At 44.2% G+C, this 15,033-nt stretch overlaps 1 protein-coding gene across 2 annotated transcripts in view; it reads left to right on the top strand.

Moving 5' to 3' along the window:
* Nucleotides 1-13,885, top strand: part of NTS (neurotensin) — a 100,856-nt gene extending 86,971 nt beyond the window's left edge. For both annotated transcript variants that reach the window (XM_086936827.1, XM_086936832.1), the window contains exon 4: nucleotides 13,517-13,885. In XM_086936827.1, the coding sequence (XP_086792953.1) occupies nucleotides 13,517-13,666 (150 nt within the window). In that variant the 3' untranslated portion in view covers nucleotides 13,667-13,885. The remainder of the gene's footprint in view (nucleotides 1-13,516) is intronic.
* Nucleotides 13,886-15,033: the final 1,148 nt, after the last annotated feature.

Raw genomic sequence — 15,033 nt, 5'->3', positions numbered from 1 at the left:
ATTAGCAGGTATCAAAAATGGAATGTCTCTGCCCGTTCTTTACAATCTATATAATAGAAGTGGCTAGTATCACAGAGAATAATAAAGGATATAATAGATTTGCAGTGGCCCAAGCGATTGCACCAATATCCATCCTTGAGCCATTCATATTTTTGCACCAGATTTCAGTACAAGCAAGGAGTAACTGTATATTGCGCAGTTGACATATTCACAAATAACATTCCTTTCACACTCTAAAATATGAAGAAAGTAAGAACTCTCTTGCATTTATCTGCTATTTAAAGTGATATTTTACACAAATTCGAAATTTAGATGAATATCAATAAAAACGGTTGTGTTTCTAGGGCCGCATTATACATGTAGCACATTTGCCTTCATTGCACTGGGCATACCATTTAAAAAGTGCACCCAGCACAATAAAGGAAAATGCGCTGTAATATGATGAATGTGCTGCCCTCAGGGCAGCTGTGAACTCGTGCTGCCCTGTGAACAGTGCATTCATGTGAGAAATTGAGCAGCTGCTTTGAAGTCACTCCGTGTTTGCACAGTGCAGGCGGCACCCGCCTGCACTTTTAAAGGTGATTAGAGATCCCCTTGCAGGCGGGTGCAGTCACTGGCCAGCAAGGGGATGTCTTTGGGTCAATAGGACCTCCTTTCCCCCTCTAGAGGGCTGTTTTGGCACACTGCCTGTGCGCTTCCTGAGGGCTTCTTTGCCTCTGTGCCTCGTCTGTAACACGGCCCAGGCGCAGAGCTAAAGGTATTCCCTCGTTTGTATGGGGCAAATACCTATGCAAATGACGGAATGCCCCTGAAGATATCGTCGGCGCTCTATGTGCACCAGCACTATCTGTATTACAGAAGGGGCCACACAAGCGTCTGCTGCCTCTTCTGTAATACCAAAGTGCCCCGAGGGTGCGCAAAGCGGATGCAAACGTCCTTTATGCCCCCGGGGCACTTTGTGTAATACAGCCCCTATTGCATTTGGGTCAGAGACTTCTTTTGAAATTATGAAAATGACAAATAGATACATTCTTGTGACAAATGTATTCTGGTAATGAAGTACAATTTATAACTTATCATTTCACAGTACATGCTAGACTTTTCCCTGGATATGTCAAGACAGGGGTTTTGTCCTACGGGGCCAGGCTGGACATTATACACTTTGGAAAAAACGAGGGTGCCTGGTCTCGGATTTAAATGCTGTCTTTTACATACATATTTTTGTATGTAATATTTTGCATAATATGTTTATAATGTTTTCACCAAATGTGTATAATTTCTGTTAAGGTTGTGTTCAAACCTCGTACTACTATAAAATGTTGCAAAAAGAAGTAAACATTTGAAAACACACAGGAGCTTTCTAATTAATTTGAAGCTTCATGATTGCTGAAAAATAAAAAACAGCATTTAAATCCGAGACCAGGCACCCTCGTTTTTTCCAAAGACTTTTCCCTGGAGCACATTTTCAAAATAAATTCCTGAATAAATAGCTTTTTCCAGCAGAATCTAGAGGCTTTATTGATAACCGATTGTCATAAATATGACTATCAATTGAATGAAACCTGCTAATCATTCAGAGGCAGATTCATGAAAAAGTCACTAAAAGCAGCAAGACAACTTGCTGCACTTCGCTGCACGTACTGGAAGAGAGCAGGAATAGGTATTCCCATGCATCTACCTATGGATTTTGGCGCATTCTTTGAGTTACAAAGACTTGTAAATCTGGGAATGCGTCAGAATGGTATTCCTTCCCAACAGAGATCTAAGGAGGAGAAATATTTTGATATCTCCTTCTTATTCCCTCTTTCTACGTGTGCTGCATTCAGAAGATGTAGAAAGGGGAAAATGCCTCAAAGGATAGTTTTTGTGAAAAAAGGTGTCCTTTCCTGCACAAAACAAATCCTGCATGTTACGCAAGCATTGCTACTCAGTTCACTGTATGCCAGCACAGGGAGAGGGCAGGAATGCACCATATCTTAGTAGATATGGAGCTTGCACCACCCATGGAATACCTTCTTAATGCAGAGTAATTAATAGGAACGATTTCCTCTACCTCGGGCAATAACCACGCCCCAGACCAAAATGGTATAAAAGGCTGCTTTATTGGACAGGTAGGCAATATACAATATAAATACATACCAGATAATAATATGAAACATTTCCCAAACTAACACCCCCATCCTCTAAGCCATATCCCCCTGTCAACTATTTCCCCACCTTGTTCGGCCTAAACCTCCTCCCCAAACGCCTATCTCCATCCCTGCCTACCTCTTGACTCCAACTTCTCTCCCCTGCTTCCCTCTTTCCGAACCTATTCCTAATGCCCCCACCCCTTCCTGCCTGTCTTGCTTTCCTCCAAATCTGCCACCTGTCCAAGCGACAACGACCCGTAACGAACTTTAATGCTTATGAAAAAACAATCATTGGCAAAGTCATACAGAAAGTTATACAGAAATTATACGAAAAAGAGGGTGGGAGGGCAGGCCAAATTTTGCCAGCCCTACCTCTCCTTTCCTCCCGAAGTGCAAAAAAGAACGCTGGGAATGCCCGCGCTCGCGCTATCGCCACCAACCAATCCCTGCGGCCCCCCCACCCGCGTGACAGTCAAGGGCGTTCCATCGCCTGAAATAGCCCGTGGGCGAACACTCTGCGAGTGTCACCGCCGGGAGTCCATCGGGCAATAAACACGCCCCAGACCAAAATGGGGTAAAAGTCTGCTTTATTAGACAGGTAGGCAATATACAATATAAATACATACCCGATCATAATATGAAACATTTCCCAAACTAACACCCCCATCCCCTAAGCCATATCCCCCTTGTCAACTGTTTCCCCACCTTGTTCGGCCTAAACCTCCTCCCCAAACGCCTATCTCCATCCCTGCCTACCTCTTGACTCCAACTTCTCTCCCCTGCTTCCCTCTGTACGGACCTCTTCCTGATGCCCCCACCCCTTCCTGCCTGTCTTGCTTTCTTCTAAATCTGCCACTAGGAAAAACCCGATCACAGGTGTTTTTCCTGTCCCCCCACCCTGTCGGTTAGCTGTGAGGAGAAAAAAGTTTGTTTTGTAAAAACCACTGTCGCCAAACAGGATAAATCTCTATTCCAATGTGATCCATGTGCCAAACAATAAAAAAGTCATATGCTGTCGCCATAACAGTAAAGAAACACCTTCCAAAAAATTATATACTTAGCAAAGAAACTACCACCCCAATAAAATCTGAAAGTTAACTAGACATAAAACTAATAGAACAGTAAGTATAAAACTTTTTGGGGAAGGAAGTGGTAGGGGGGAGGAAAGAAAGAAAAAAGGAAGGGTGAGGTGGGAGGAAAATGGGGGAAGGAGGGAGTGGGGGCGGAAGGGTGGAGAAATAAAGATACAAAAAAGATGTAGTTAGACTAAAGGGGCCCATTCACTGAAAACAATTTTTTTTTTTCTATTGAGTTTGTTAAGCGCGACAGCTACCCAAAAAGGGTTTCCCGGCACTAGACAGGCAGGGTGCTTGAAAGACACCAGATTCTGAAATTTACAAGAGCATTTATAGGTGGAAATATATTGGTCGAAAAGCCATGTCTTAATGGCCTTACGAAAATGGGCATAGTTGTTTACGGTCCATATATTCGGAGGCAGAGAGTTCCAAAGTGTGGGGCCTATAAAGGCAAAAGACCGGCCACCCATTCTAGCAAGTCTGATTCTGGGCACAGAAAAATATGCCAGAGAAGAAGAACGGAGGGTTCGTGGGGGATTGTATGTATTGACAAGGGACTGAAGATAACGGGGAGCTGCACCAGCTTTGATCTTGAACATGTAGCTTAGGGTTTTAAATTTAATGCGGCTTTCAACCCTGAGCCAATGTAGTTCTCGTAGGGGACTGGAGATATGACTGGATCTGGGGACTTTGCACAGCAGTCTGGCGGTGGCATTTTGTACTAACTGCAGACGTCTGGTCACAGATTTGTTGGCCCCTAAGTAAAGGACATTGCCGTAGTCCAGCCGCGAGGTAATCAGGGCCTGGATCACAGTTTTTTGGGTGTCGGTGGGCAGCATCTAGATAATTTTTTTTAAGCCAGCACAGAATTGTGAAGCAGATGGCTGAAACCTTATTAACCTGATGTTGCATAGTCAAGGCGTTATCAATGATAAAGCCTCGGTTGCGGACAGATTCGGATGGGCAAGGAAGGGGTCCCATCTCAGAAGGCCAATGTTTGGAGCTCCACAGATCCTGTTTTTGACCCAGAATTAAAAATTCGGTTTTACTTCCGTTCAATTTCAGAAGATTATGGTTCATCCAGTCTGCAATTTTCCTCAGACCTGACTGTAGGAGGTCTGAAGAGCCTTGGTCAGATTGCGATAGAGAAAAAGCGATCTGGGAGTCGTCGGCGTAAGTAAAAAGAATGAGACCTTCTTGTTCCGCTATTTGGGCTAAAGGTTTGACATACAGATTAAAAAGAAGGGGGCTAAGTACCGAGCCCTGAGGTACACCATAGGGAGCCTTATGGGTCTTGGAAGTAGCCGAGTTAGAGAAGATTTGGAAAGTGCTGTTTGAGAGAAAAGAAGCCAGCCAGCTCCGAGCAGATTTGCCGATGCCCATAGAGGTAAGCGTTTCTAAGAGGATGGTGTGAGAGATGGTGTCAAATGCGGCACTGAGATCAAGTAAAATCTGTGCCACTGTGTCTCCTCTGTCTAAAACCTGGTGTAAGTTCTCCGTGACTCCCAGCAGAGTTGTCTCGGTGGAGAAACCGGGACGGAAACCAGATTGTGAAGGGTGAAGTATTAGATTGTCCTCAACAAACCGGGCAAGATGGTAGTGAAAGTGTTTTTCCAATATCTTGGAGAAGGCAGGCAAAAGAGAGATGGGGTGGAAATTGGAGGGGACATTGGGGTCGGCTGTAGGTTTTTTCAAAAGAGGTAATACCATGGTATGTTTCTATCTAGCCGGGACCGTGGAATCCTGTATGGAGAGATTGAAGGGTTTTGCAGATATTGGAAAGATGGCCAATGTCAAGTTGTCTAAGTATTGAAGTGGGAAGTGGGTCATTAGGGGATCCTGATTTTAAACTGCCTAAGATCTTAGTAAAAGTCTCCAGATTAAGGCTTGGCCATGCATTCAGGGTTTCCTGAGCGTGAGGCACAAGGGGGACAAAATTCTGTTTTGGTGATTGCAGAAACTGAGCTCTGTTGCACTGCTGTTGAGCTATGTCTTGATAGATGGCGTCAATTTTTTGCATAAAAAACTGGGCTAGCTCTTCACATTGGTTGCTGTTAAGGGGAGGTGGTTTAGCTGAGGTTTCCGAGGCCCCTAGCTCTTTGACCAGGGTAAAAAGGGTATTAGATTAATTAGCGGCCTCAGAGATGGTTTTGGAGACGTGGCTGGGCCTCGCTGTGGCGCATGCCTTATGGTATGATTATAATTCTTTTATGTAGGTGACTCCTGACTCCAGGGAGTAATTTTGTCTCCAGCTCCGTCCTAGTCTTTTACATTTGGACTTTGCTAGTTTTAGCGATTCATTGAACCAGGGGGCTGGGGTCTTATGTATATTAAACATTTTTTGAGACTTGGGGAGACTGGTGTTAATAGCATCTGTAAGCCAGACGTCAATCATGGCGGATGCATTTTCGACATCCTCGGTCTTGGTGAAATCAGGGGGGAGGAGAGCATCCAAAGCATGCATGAAGTTATTCATGTCTAACTTTTTCCAGTCTCTTTTTCCAATGTTAGTGGTTACACTGTAAGTGATTGTGGTTGCAGGAGAAGTGATGTTAAAGCGGAAAAGAAAATGGTCAGACCAGTGGAGAGGAAGTGCCAGAAAACAGTGAATGTGGGGAAGGTTAGAAAAGATGGGGTCAAGTAAATGACCGGCTCTATGCGTGGGTCCTGAATTGTGCAGTAAAATATTCATGGCAGCTAAGTCAGCTATGAAGTTGCTGCCTATAAAGTTCTGGGCGTTTTGTAGATGCAGATTAAGATCTCCCAAAACTGAGAAATTAGGTGCATTCATGAGTACCAGGGCCACGAGATTGGGAAATTGAAGGGCCCACAAACTTGAGGGCCCAGGTGGTATGTAAACTAGTAATCCAGTGAGGGTGAAATTTGAATGTAGAGTAAGTTTGAACAATGCAGCCTCGCAGTTAGGAGAGTTGATCGGATCAGGCTTGCATTGAAAAGTGTTTTTGAAAACTATTGCAATGCCACCTCTCATTTTATTATTAGGTCTATCTGCTCTGACAATCACACAACTGGAGGGGAGAGCCTCCGCAATGTCAGGGCCCGAGCTATCGTGCAGCAATGTCTCCGTGAGAAACAGAGCATCAGGTAGTTTGTTTATTAGGAGATCAAAGATATCCCTTTCATGTGTAGCTAGGGAACGGCAATTGAGGCTAAGAAAGGAAAAGTTCAAGTCGGTTTTAGTGGCGGGGAGAAAACGGCGGCACATTTAAGGAGAGTCCAAGAAGAATTTGCAATTTTTGCAGACTCTGGGGCACAGGGTATCTGGATGTAAAGTATTGCAGCCTTGGTTTCCCTTTTGCCTCAGTGCATGGAGTTGGGATGAGGTGTAGGCAGTTATTATTGTAGGGGTTTGGGCAGGGGTCGTGGCCCCTGGACCCGGTTGGGCGCAGACGGGCACAGACAGGCTTGCCTTTAGCTCGCCACCGGCGTGCCCGCTGCGTGCGTCCGCTGTACTTGTGCTTGTTCTGGGCCCTAAGTAGTCTAGCGGTCCCCAGACACTGCAGCGCTAACCCCGAAATCCGCCGGAAGTGTGGAATGAGGTCTGAAGTTTCCTGTGTCAGCCCTCCGAGCAAGCGGCACAAGCCGAGTCGGACCGGGGCTGCGGGAGATTGACAGTCACTGAGGTAAGATCTAGCCGTGGTCTAAAAACACAGTATACAATTCTAATTCTAAATATGCTGTCGCTAAAACAGCACAATCTTAACACCATAGATTGACATTTAGAATCCCAGCAATCATTTCCCGTATATTCAACAGATAAATTTCATTGCCAATGAAAGACAGATGAACTCCTTCATGTCGGAAAAACTGAAAATCTGCCCTATTAACTTCTTCATGCACCAACCAAGAAATACGATTTATAAAGCAAAAACATTGGAGATCCCGATATACTTTCCAGCGTGCCCTTTCTATTGCTTTGAAACTGTCCGCCGCTTTCCACACTCTCCGGGGTAGAAGAGCTGTCAGGATGAGACGATATCCGGGCCAGGACTTTAAGAAGAGTTTGAGATCAGTCTTCATTACTATTATCAGCCCCAAACCTGACAACTGGACCAGGCCATTCTCTCCCAGATGTATCAAAAGGAAATTTGGCATTCTTTTAGATTAAAATTCACTGACCAGCGGCCAAAACTGGCCCCATTTCATCCCTCTCTTTCCCAACCATGATAAAGAAACTGCATCTGAAGAAAGACCCAATTCCTGCCAAAATGTCGTGTGTCTGCCTGTATAGCTGCCCACTTGATGAACGAATGGCCAATTAGCCACACTTGCTTGAGCGCAATCTGAACACCTAAAAAGAAATTACAATTAGTATCCTTCAGCTTACATGTTAGGATCCAACTGTCTGATGTAGCGCATAAGCAATCGGAGGACTAGCGCCCTAATTTTTAATGTCACCAACAGAAAAACCCCACCTGGACGCTTCTGAGGCCGCCCAATGCGAAAAGAGTGTGCACCAAATCTTTTGGGGTTCTCACCAGTATTCATCAGAGATTTTCTCAGTATGGCTAACAGTTATGAAGCTTGAAGTTGTGAGCCATCTTGATGACGATAGAGAAATGTGGAAGATGCACCCCCTATACTTAAAAACTCAGACCAAGCATGCACGGGACATAGTAAACCTCCCACAGCCTGCCATATTATCATGAAACCTCTACCTGTCTGGTCAGTTTTCGAGTATTCTAGAAAAAAGTCAATGTGTGCATGAAATCGTGAAACATATCTCTTAAGGTCATCCTGAATTGCAGTACCAAGCAGCTCTGCAACCCTGAAAGCCCCATAAAGGCGCAATACCATACACAATTTATTCAAATGGAACTCGAAATCAGAAAAAACAAATCTTGGGCAGGACTGTGATAATCTTGCATGATAGCTTTAGCGATATAGGATCCCTTTGGTGTGAAACCCTCCTTCTTGATTTAGCCCAACCCTGCAGCATTCCCCTAGAATCCAGAAGGATTTCCCGTAAAAGGAGATACCTGCTAATTTACCAGCTATAGTAGCAGAGGAAACAGTCTTCTTGATATTAAGCATAATAAATCGTATTATGTCCTCTCTACGCTGTTGCACACCTAAACCAGTGCAAAATCTAAACATAGCACCTGAATCTAAAAATTTCAGCCAAGCTCTTCTGTAAGCTAATTTGGTGCTTTTTGCTAGAGAGTTCTCGACGAGCTGATAAGCATTCATATCCCCAAATTCCATATCTCACTGGGGAAGGATCTGTAGCAACTTCAACATCTGTCTGTCTTTCGCCTTTTGCCCGTTTATTAAATCCACCACTGTCTTGTTGTCAACATTGAATAGAACTGTTTTATTGGACAGTTTGTAACCACTATGAGTTGGTAAAATTCTAAGAAGGCAATACTCTTTTTTGCAGCAACCCAATAATCCCGCCATTCCTCCGCACACCACTTACCATCCCAAAACAGGCCGAAACCAGGAGCACTAGATGCGTCAGAAAAAAGCTGGAATTTCCAGCCAAAATTTTTGTCCAGGGAGCAAAGAGTTATGCCATTAAAATCTGATAGAAATTTTGACCAAACCTCAAAATCATCTCGCATATGTACTGATAACCGTATCCTGTGGTGTGGAAGTGTTATGCCTGACATAGAGAAACCCAAGCACCTGCAAAACGACCTGCCCGCCCGTATGACCTTACAGGCAAAATTGAGGTGTCCTAGTAGCCGTTGTGCTTCAACCAAAGTCAGTGTGCGTGCAGTGCGTTAAGGGTCCAAAAGCCCTGTTATATCTGATATCTTCTTTTGAGGAAGCCTAGTTTGCATCTTGATGGTGTCTATCTCAATGCCGCGATATGTAAAGGCATCAACAAGGGTCTTCAGTTTTGTCCTCTGCTAATGGCAAACCCACTGTATCTGCAAACCGCTTGATAACATGTAAAGCAGCGTCGCATTGGTGAGAATCAGCTGCACTCATAAAGAGAAAATCGTCCAGATAGTGTGTAATGCCCTTATGTCCTGTGTGGAAAGAAAAACACCATTGAAGAAAAGAACTAAAGGCCTCCAATAGCTTGCATGATATGGCACATCCCATGGGAAAAGCCCTCTCAGCACAATGTTGCCCTTTGAAAAATATGCCCAGTAATGAAAAATCTGATGGATGTACTGGCAATAACCTAAAAGCAGATTTAATGTCACATATGGCTAGCTGTGCCCTCTCCCCCGTGTCCCTGATCATAACCAATGCCAAATCCATTGATTCAAAATGTACCATGGAGTCCTCCATGGAAATAAAACCGTTAAAAGAGGAACCTTGTGGCCATGATAAATGCCGAATAATCCTGTAGGACTCTCCTTCGGTCTTCTTTGGCACGACACCCAGCGGGAACACAATCAAGTTTTCCAAGGGGCAATGATTAAAAAGGACCTGCCATCCTACCCTCTCGAACCTCCTTCAATAATTTTCTCGAACTATGTCTGGGAAAATATTGGCAGATTTTAAATTCTGCGCAAATCTAGGGCTTCTTGGGCCTTGATAACCAAGCTTGAAACCTTCTCAAAAACCCGAGTGTAGTAAAGCCGCCGCCTGTCGGTCTGTGTAGAACTGTAACCATTTACATAAAATGTCCACCTTGATTGGTGTAAAAGCCCGTATTGTCAAACTGTGTTTGAAAAACTCTACCCGGCAAACCGTTCCCCCAATGAGTCTGTTCCCCGAAACATTGCGAGACTGCATGTCTTCCCCCACACCTGGAGCATTCGTGCTTGTATTTGCAAGGGTTTCTAAGGCAGTATCCTTCATTAAAATTCCAGCATGCACCGGAACCCATGGTCTGAGGTCTATTCCATGCCCCCCCATGGTGGGCCTAACCTGAAAGGGCCGGTAAGGGACTGCCAAACCATTAGGTGTGAGCAGAGATGGGGGTGGCCTTTGGGGTACATCCACTGTATCCAAAGCTCGTTATCCCCCATGGCTTATCCGGCATTATTGTTAAGCGGGCCCTAGACTCCTCATCATAATGAAGCCATGCGTGCCCCCCCAAATTCAGTCGCTGCCTTCCTAATGATATCAAGGTACTCGAATAGAGATACTGATCTTTCAGGAAATGTCTCACAATATACACTGGCAAAAATGAGAAAGGCAGAGGTCCATGAATCTATATTTGTTGGTACCCTCAGCCTTTTGAAAAGTGCCCAAGCTTCCTCTTAGGATCCCTCTTCTTCCATATTTTATCCTTCGTGACGTTGCTTAATTGCGCACCTAAAGGCATGGAAACACCCATATAAGGTAAACGCTTGAAAACGCCATTTGCGGCATTGTCAGAAACGGTCTTCTTTGCCATCTTTTCCTATTCTAATGCTGTAACGTGGTTGGACACTGTGAATCCCTCTTTATTCTTATGACCGTAACTGTGCAAAGGAGCTAAAACATTCTGTGTACCATCAGTACCCTCCATCCAATTTTTTTACTTTTTTGAATGGCGCAGATCTCTCGTCATCCAGTGGAATGGGAAAAGTCGCTGAACATTCCCTGTCCTTCTTACTTCCGCCGTTGCAGGACGCTTGATGCCTAGCTGAAACACTCTTACTGCCCTTTTTTGTGCCTGGCAGCATTAAACCCACGTTGGACTGCGAAACGCCAGATTTCGCAGCCAAAACCATGTCAGTCTCCGTTAACTGTAAATAGTCTGCCTTGATCGGTGATTTCTCGCGGTATCCAAAACCATTAACCAGATTCTTCAGGGCCTCTGGGAGTACTAAGCTGATCGGATACCATTTAATTAGAAATATACAAGAAGGGAGTAACACTTTTTTAATTTTCTTGAATCTGCAGCTACCTCATAGACACGAAACAACTGCTCATAGGTAAGGCTTGTGTAACATCGCAGTTTGGGGCATAAACATTTTTATACATAAAAGAATTTCCCTTTTCGTTGGTTAAAATAGGAGACCAGCCCCTGTCAGACCTCAAGTCCTGAGAAAAATCATTCTTTCCCACCTTACTCATGCCAGAATGGGAATGTTCGAGCTAGGAGTATAAACTTTGGCAGGTATGCTGGGCCTATTTTCTTTCTGACCACCAGGTGGAGCACTGGTAACATTAGAGGCTTTATAGGAAAAAACCTGTTTCAGTTGTGTTCGTTTTGTAAAACAAGCTCTCTTGTTGATAGAAAAAGAGGGTACTGTTTATTTATGCGTTTTTATATAGTGCGGATTTAACCTGAAGGCGTCAGAGCACTTCACAATAGGAACAGTAATGATACATGAGGAGAAAATTAAAAGTGAGCAAATTACAAGTGAGCAATTTACAAAAGCAAACGTTAAGTTACATGAGGTAAAAGTGACAATTGCGAGCAAACAAAATACAAGAGGACTTGTTGACTGTGCGTGTGCGCACCTTGTCCCCCCTCCCTTGTGAAGCAAAGGACATTTTCCCAGCAGTCGGAGACCCTGTAGCCGGCACAGAAAACAAGCGGTGAGCAGGGTTGTATTGGGATTGAAAATCAGCTCGCGCACGCCCCCAAAAAAATCGGCCCATATTTGTATAATCACTCCTCAAATCACTGCTATGGCGTAATCATATAAAAAAAACTTTAGGAGGAGGGGTAAAAAAAATGCACGCGCTAGTTTACAGTGGTGAAACAAGTTAGGCCACTTCTACTCAGGCCCCCTGCCCCCGCTCAGTATGTGCACACATTAATGGGCTGGTCAGCGAGACAAAGGGAGTGACACCTCTTGCCTGTTGCTAAACGGAGGTAATGAGCGCCCATCCGCCTCTAGAAAGGCCACTCAGACACCTACTGGGCCGCTGGCTGTATTCGAACAATGGAGACAGAGCCCAAATGACCACCCCAGACTGCTAAAAAAAGAGGCCCACAGCACACTCGGACACCGGCCCCTTCGGCATTGCCCGAATGCCCGAGTTACCAATCCTACGCTGGCGGTGAGTAACTTTCACCTAAAGTGGAAAATTGTGAGGGGTCGCCCCTCGGGGAGTGTGCTGGCGAGCCCTCGCTTGAAAAACAAGCAACCATGGCTGCTGACACCATCCTCCGCACGGCGCCCCCCCTCTCCAACCCGACCCATGCTTGGGACATGAGTCCTCCCACCCCACCTCAGCAAGCATACGGAGCGCTTCTTTGACCGAAGCATTCTGCTCCATTGAGAAGAATATGCGCACAATTTGAAATAAAAGCACCTCATAGCGACGCCCCAAATTTTGCCAGCCCTACCTCTCCTTTCCTCCCAAATTGCGCAATAGAACGCTGGGAATGCCCGCGCTCGCGCTATCGCCACCAACCAATCCTTGCGGCCCCCCACCCGCGTGACAGTCTAGGCCGTACAATCGCCCGAAATAGCCCGGAGGCGAACACTCTGCGAGTGTCACCCCCGGGACCCCATTGTGCTACTCTGAATTTACTAAGTCTTGCGGAACCATGCAAGATGGCTTTAGGTGGTTCAGTAAATCTCACTTAAGCCCTTGTGTTGCCTCGCTTCACCTTGCTGTTCAAACAAGAGCTTTGTAAAATCTTGCCCTCAATACATATTTTGTTAAACGTGTATATTTAACTGTAAATAGTAAATATTAACACTATATTAAATTCGGGATTGCACTAAAATTCTTCATCTGTTTTTCTGAATAGGAGGTAACCTATATTATGGAAGCATCAGAGAGAGGCTTATTCCGGCTTTCAACTTATTTCTATGTTGATACTACTCAACATCCTAAAAAGGGAGATTTTTGGGTCCCAGTTAACTTTTTTCCAATGTGGGGTAAACACCATGACACAATTACAGTGAGAACTGAGATACGACGGGTTCTGTATGTGGCTGTAGAAATAATATTTTAAAACAAATTGGCAAGTGACTAATTACCGTGTAGCAGTCTGAAATTACAAGTGGATCCTTTTTACAATATTAGTGATGTTCTTAAAATATACTGCAAATTATCTTGCACCAAAACAAACCTAATAGACGCATTCTGTGCGAATGAGGCAAAAAACATGGCCGTAACGTGCACTTTTCCAGCACAATCTTGCACTGGAATTTGCACGTACAAGCCTACCAGTGCAAAGGACAATTTGCACTAACCAGCTGCAGGAAAATGAACAGTTTCCAATAGTGGGTGCAAACGCCGTTTTTGAACAGGAAAAAGGTGTCCTTCGCGACGAAAATGTATGTCATCTACCCTGATTCAATAATTTGGGTACTGTTTTTGTATAGCTGAGAAAATAACTTCGCAGACACGCTGATAACATACAGTCTACTTAACACAGCACTCCAAAATGTTTACCGCTATGTTTGTTCTGATTTTGATGTCTTGCAGTTGCTCCAGCAAGACTTTCTGGATCCAGGCAGCACAAACCACGAAAAAGAAGAGATAATGAAGAGAAAAACTCCTTATATACTAAAACGACAGGTCCAAGTGAGCAAAACCAGACGACCCTACATACTGAAAAGAAGTTCCTTTTATTAACAGATTTAAATGAAAAGTGTATAGCCATTGTAAAAGTAACTGTGATTTGCAACTATTTTATTGAAAATGTTAAATCATTGTTGTCAAATATATTGAAAAATATCATATTAACATAATCGTCTTTTTTCAAACTACTGCTTCTTGAATGTGATTTTTTTTCAATTCAAATTCGCTTGACATCTGCCGTGCTTTTGCGAATAAATCTAGTGCTAAGCATGATGAAGTATTGTACACAGATGGGATTTCAGAATTTAAAGTTAAGACTGTTCAGAGCTTTGAAAAGATGTGTGGTCTTTGAGGGGGTCCATATAATGCAGTGATTACTAGTGGATTCATCTTAAAGTGGACACTCTAAGAGCTGCCGAACTGCGGTATATAGGTTGTTATGACCCTCATTAGATCCATCTCAATGTCTCTTAAACATCTTGTGAGAACATAGGAAATTGGTTGCACTGGTCAAATCCGTGGGAAATAAGAATCGCATAATGGCAGCATATTTATTCATATAGCATCAACAGCGTCTAAATATTGTATACAACCTATAGGCAGTTTATTTGGGTCCTTTAGCCATAAAGGCAACTAAACTTCAACACGCCCTAAAACAAAATGATTGCATGCTTCTGCTAATCAAGTGTTTGTTGTTAGCTTGGGAGTTTTCACAAAAATTAGCTACCTTGATGTAGTGAGAGATTCTAATTAACTACTGGGACCTATTCCTTGATGCACAGGATAATGTGTGATGATGGGCCTGAGTGTGTTGATGCCTGTATAATCTCTTGTGTGCACAGGCATCCAGATGTATGCTGATCTTGATAAAATAGATGTCTGAATGTTCGTTTCTGAGCAGAGAGGCATTTGTGTGTCCGTATTTTGTGTGCTTTGCTGTATACCACTATTGGCTTTACCAATGCTGGATGGTTTCAAAACGTAACAGCATCTGATTCCCTAAAACACTCACAAACAAGCATATTCACTGGTAAGAGCGGTCCTCTGCCTTCCACATCCACCTGTGTGCCTATGCGTCATGTTACTATGACACGGTGGCGCACACACTGGCAAACCACGCCCCAACATGGCGCCCGCCTCTTTAATGATGCATCTCCCTTGCATTCCACTTTACAGTCAGCCAAATGAGGGAAGCACTGCAGGCGGTCAGGCAGACGCTGCTCTTTGATAAAGTAAGTTTTGCCCTAATCTCATGTATGGTGTGTGAGTGTCTTGTCTCCACTGTGGGTCTTGCACCCAGTATTTTGGGACATTCTGTGTATACCTGCCTGATGATTTACTGTCAAAGTGGCAAACCAAGACTCATACCGCAGACCATTACTGGTAGTAGCTGACTATCCTTGTCCATGTGGAATATTCAC

Source organism: Lissotriton vulgaris, chromosome 1_1, assembly GCF_964263255.1.
Source record: "Lissotriton vulgaris chromosome 1_1, aLisVul1.2, whole genome shotgun sequence".
NCBI classification, from domain to species: Eukaryota; Metazoa; Chordata; class Amphibia; order Caudata; family Salamandridae; genus Lissotriton; species Lissotriton vulgaris.
This window is presented reverse-complemented; position numbering and strand designations above follow the sequence as displayed.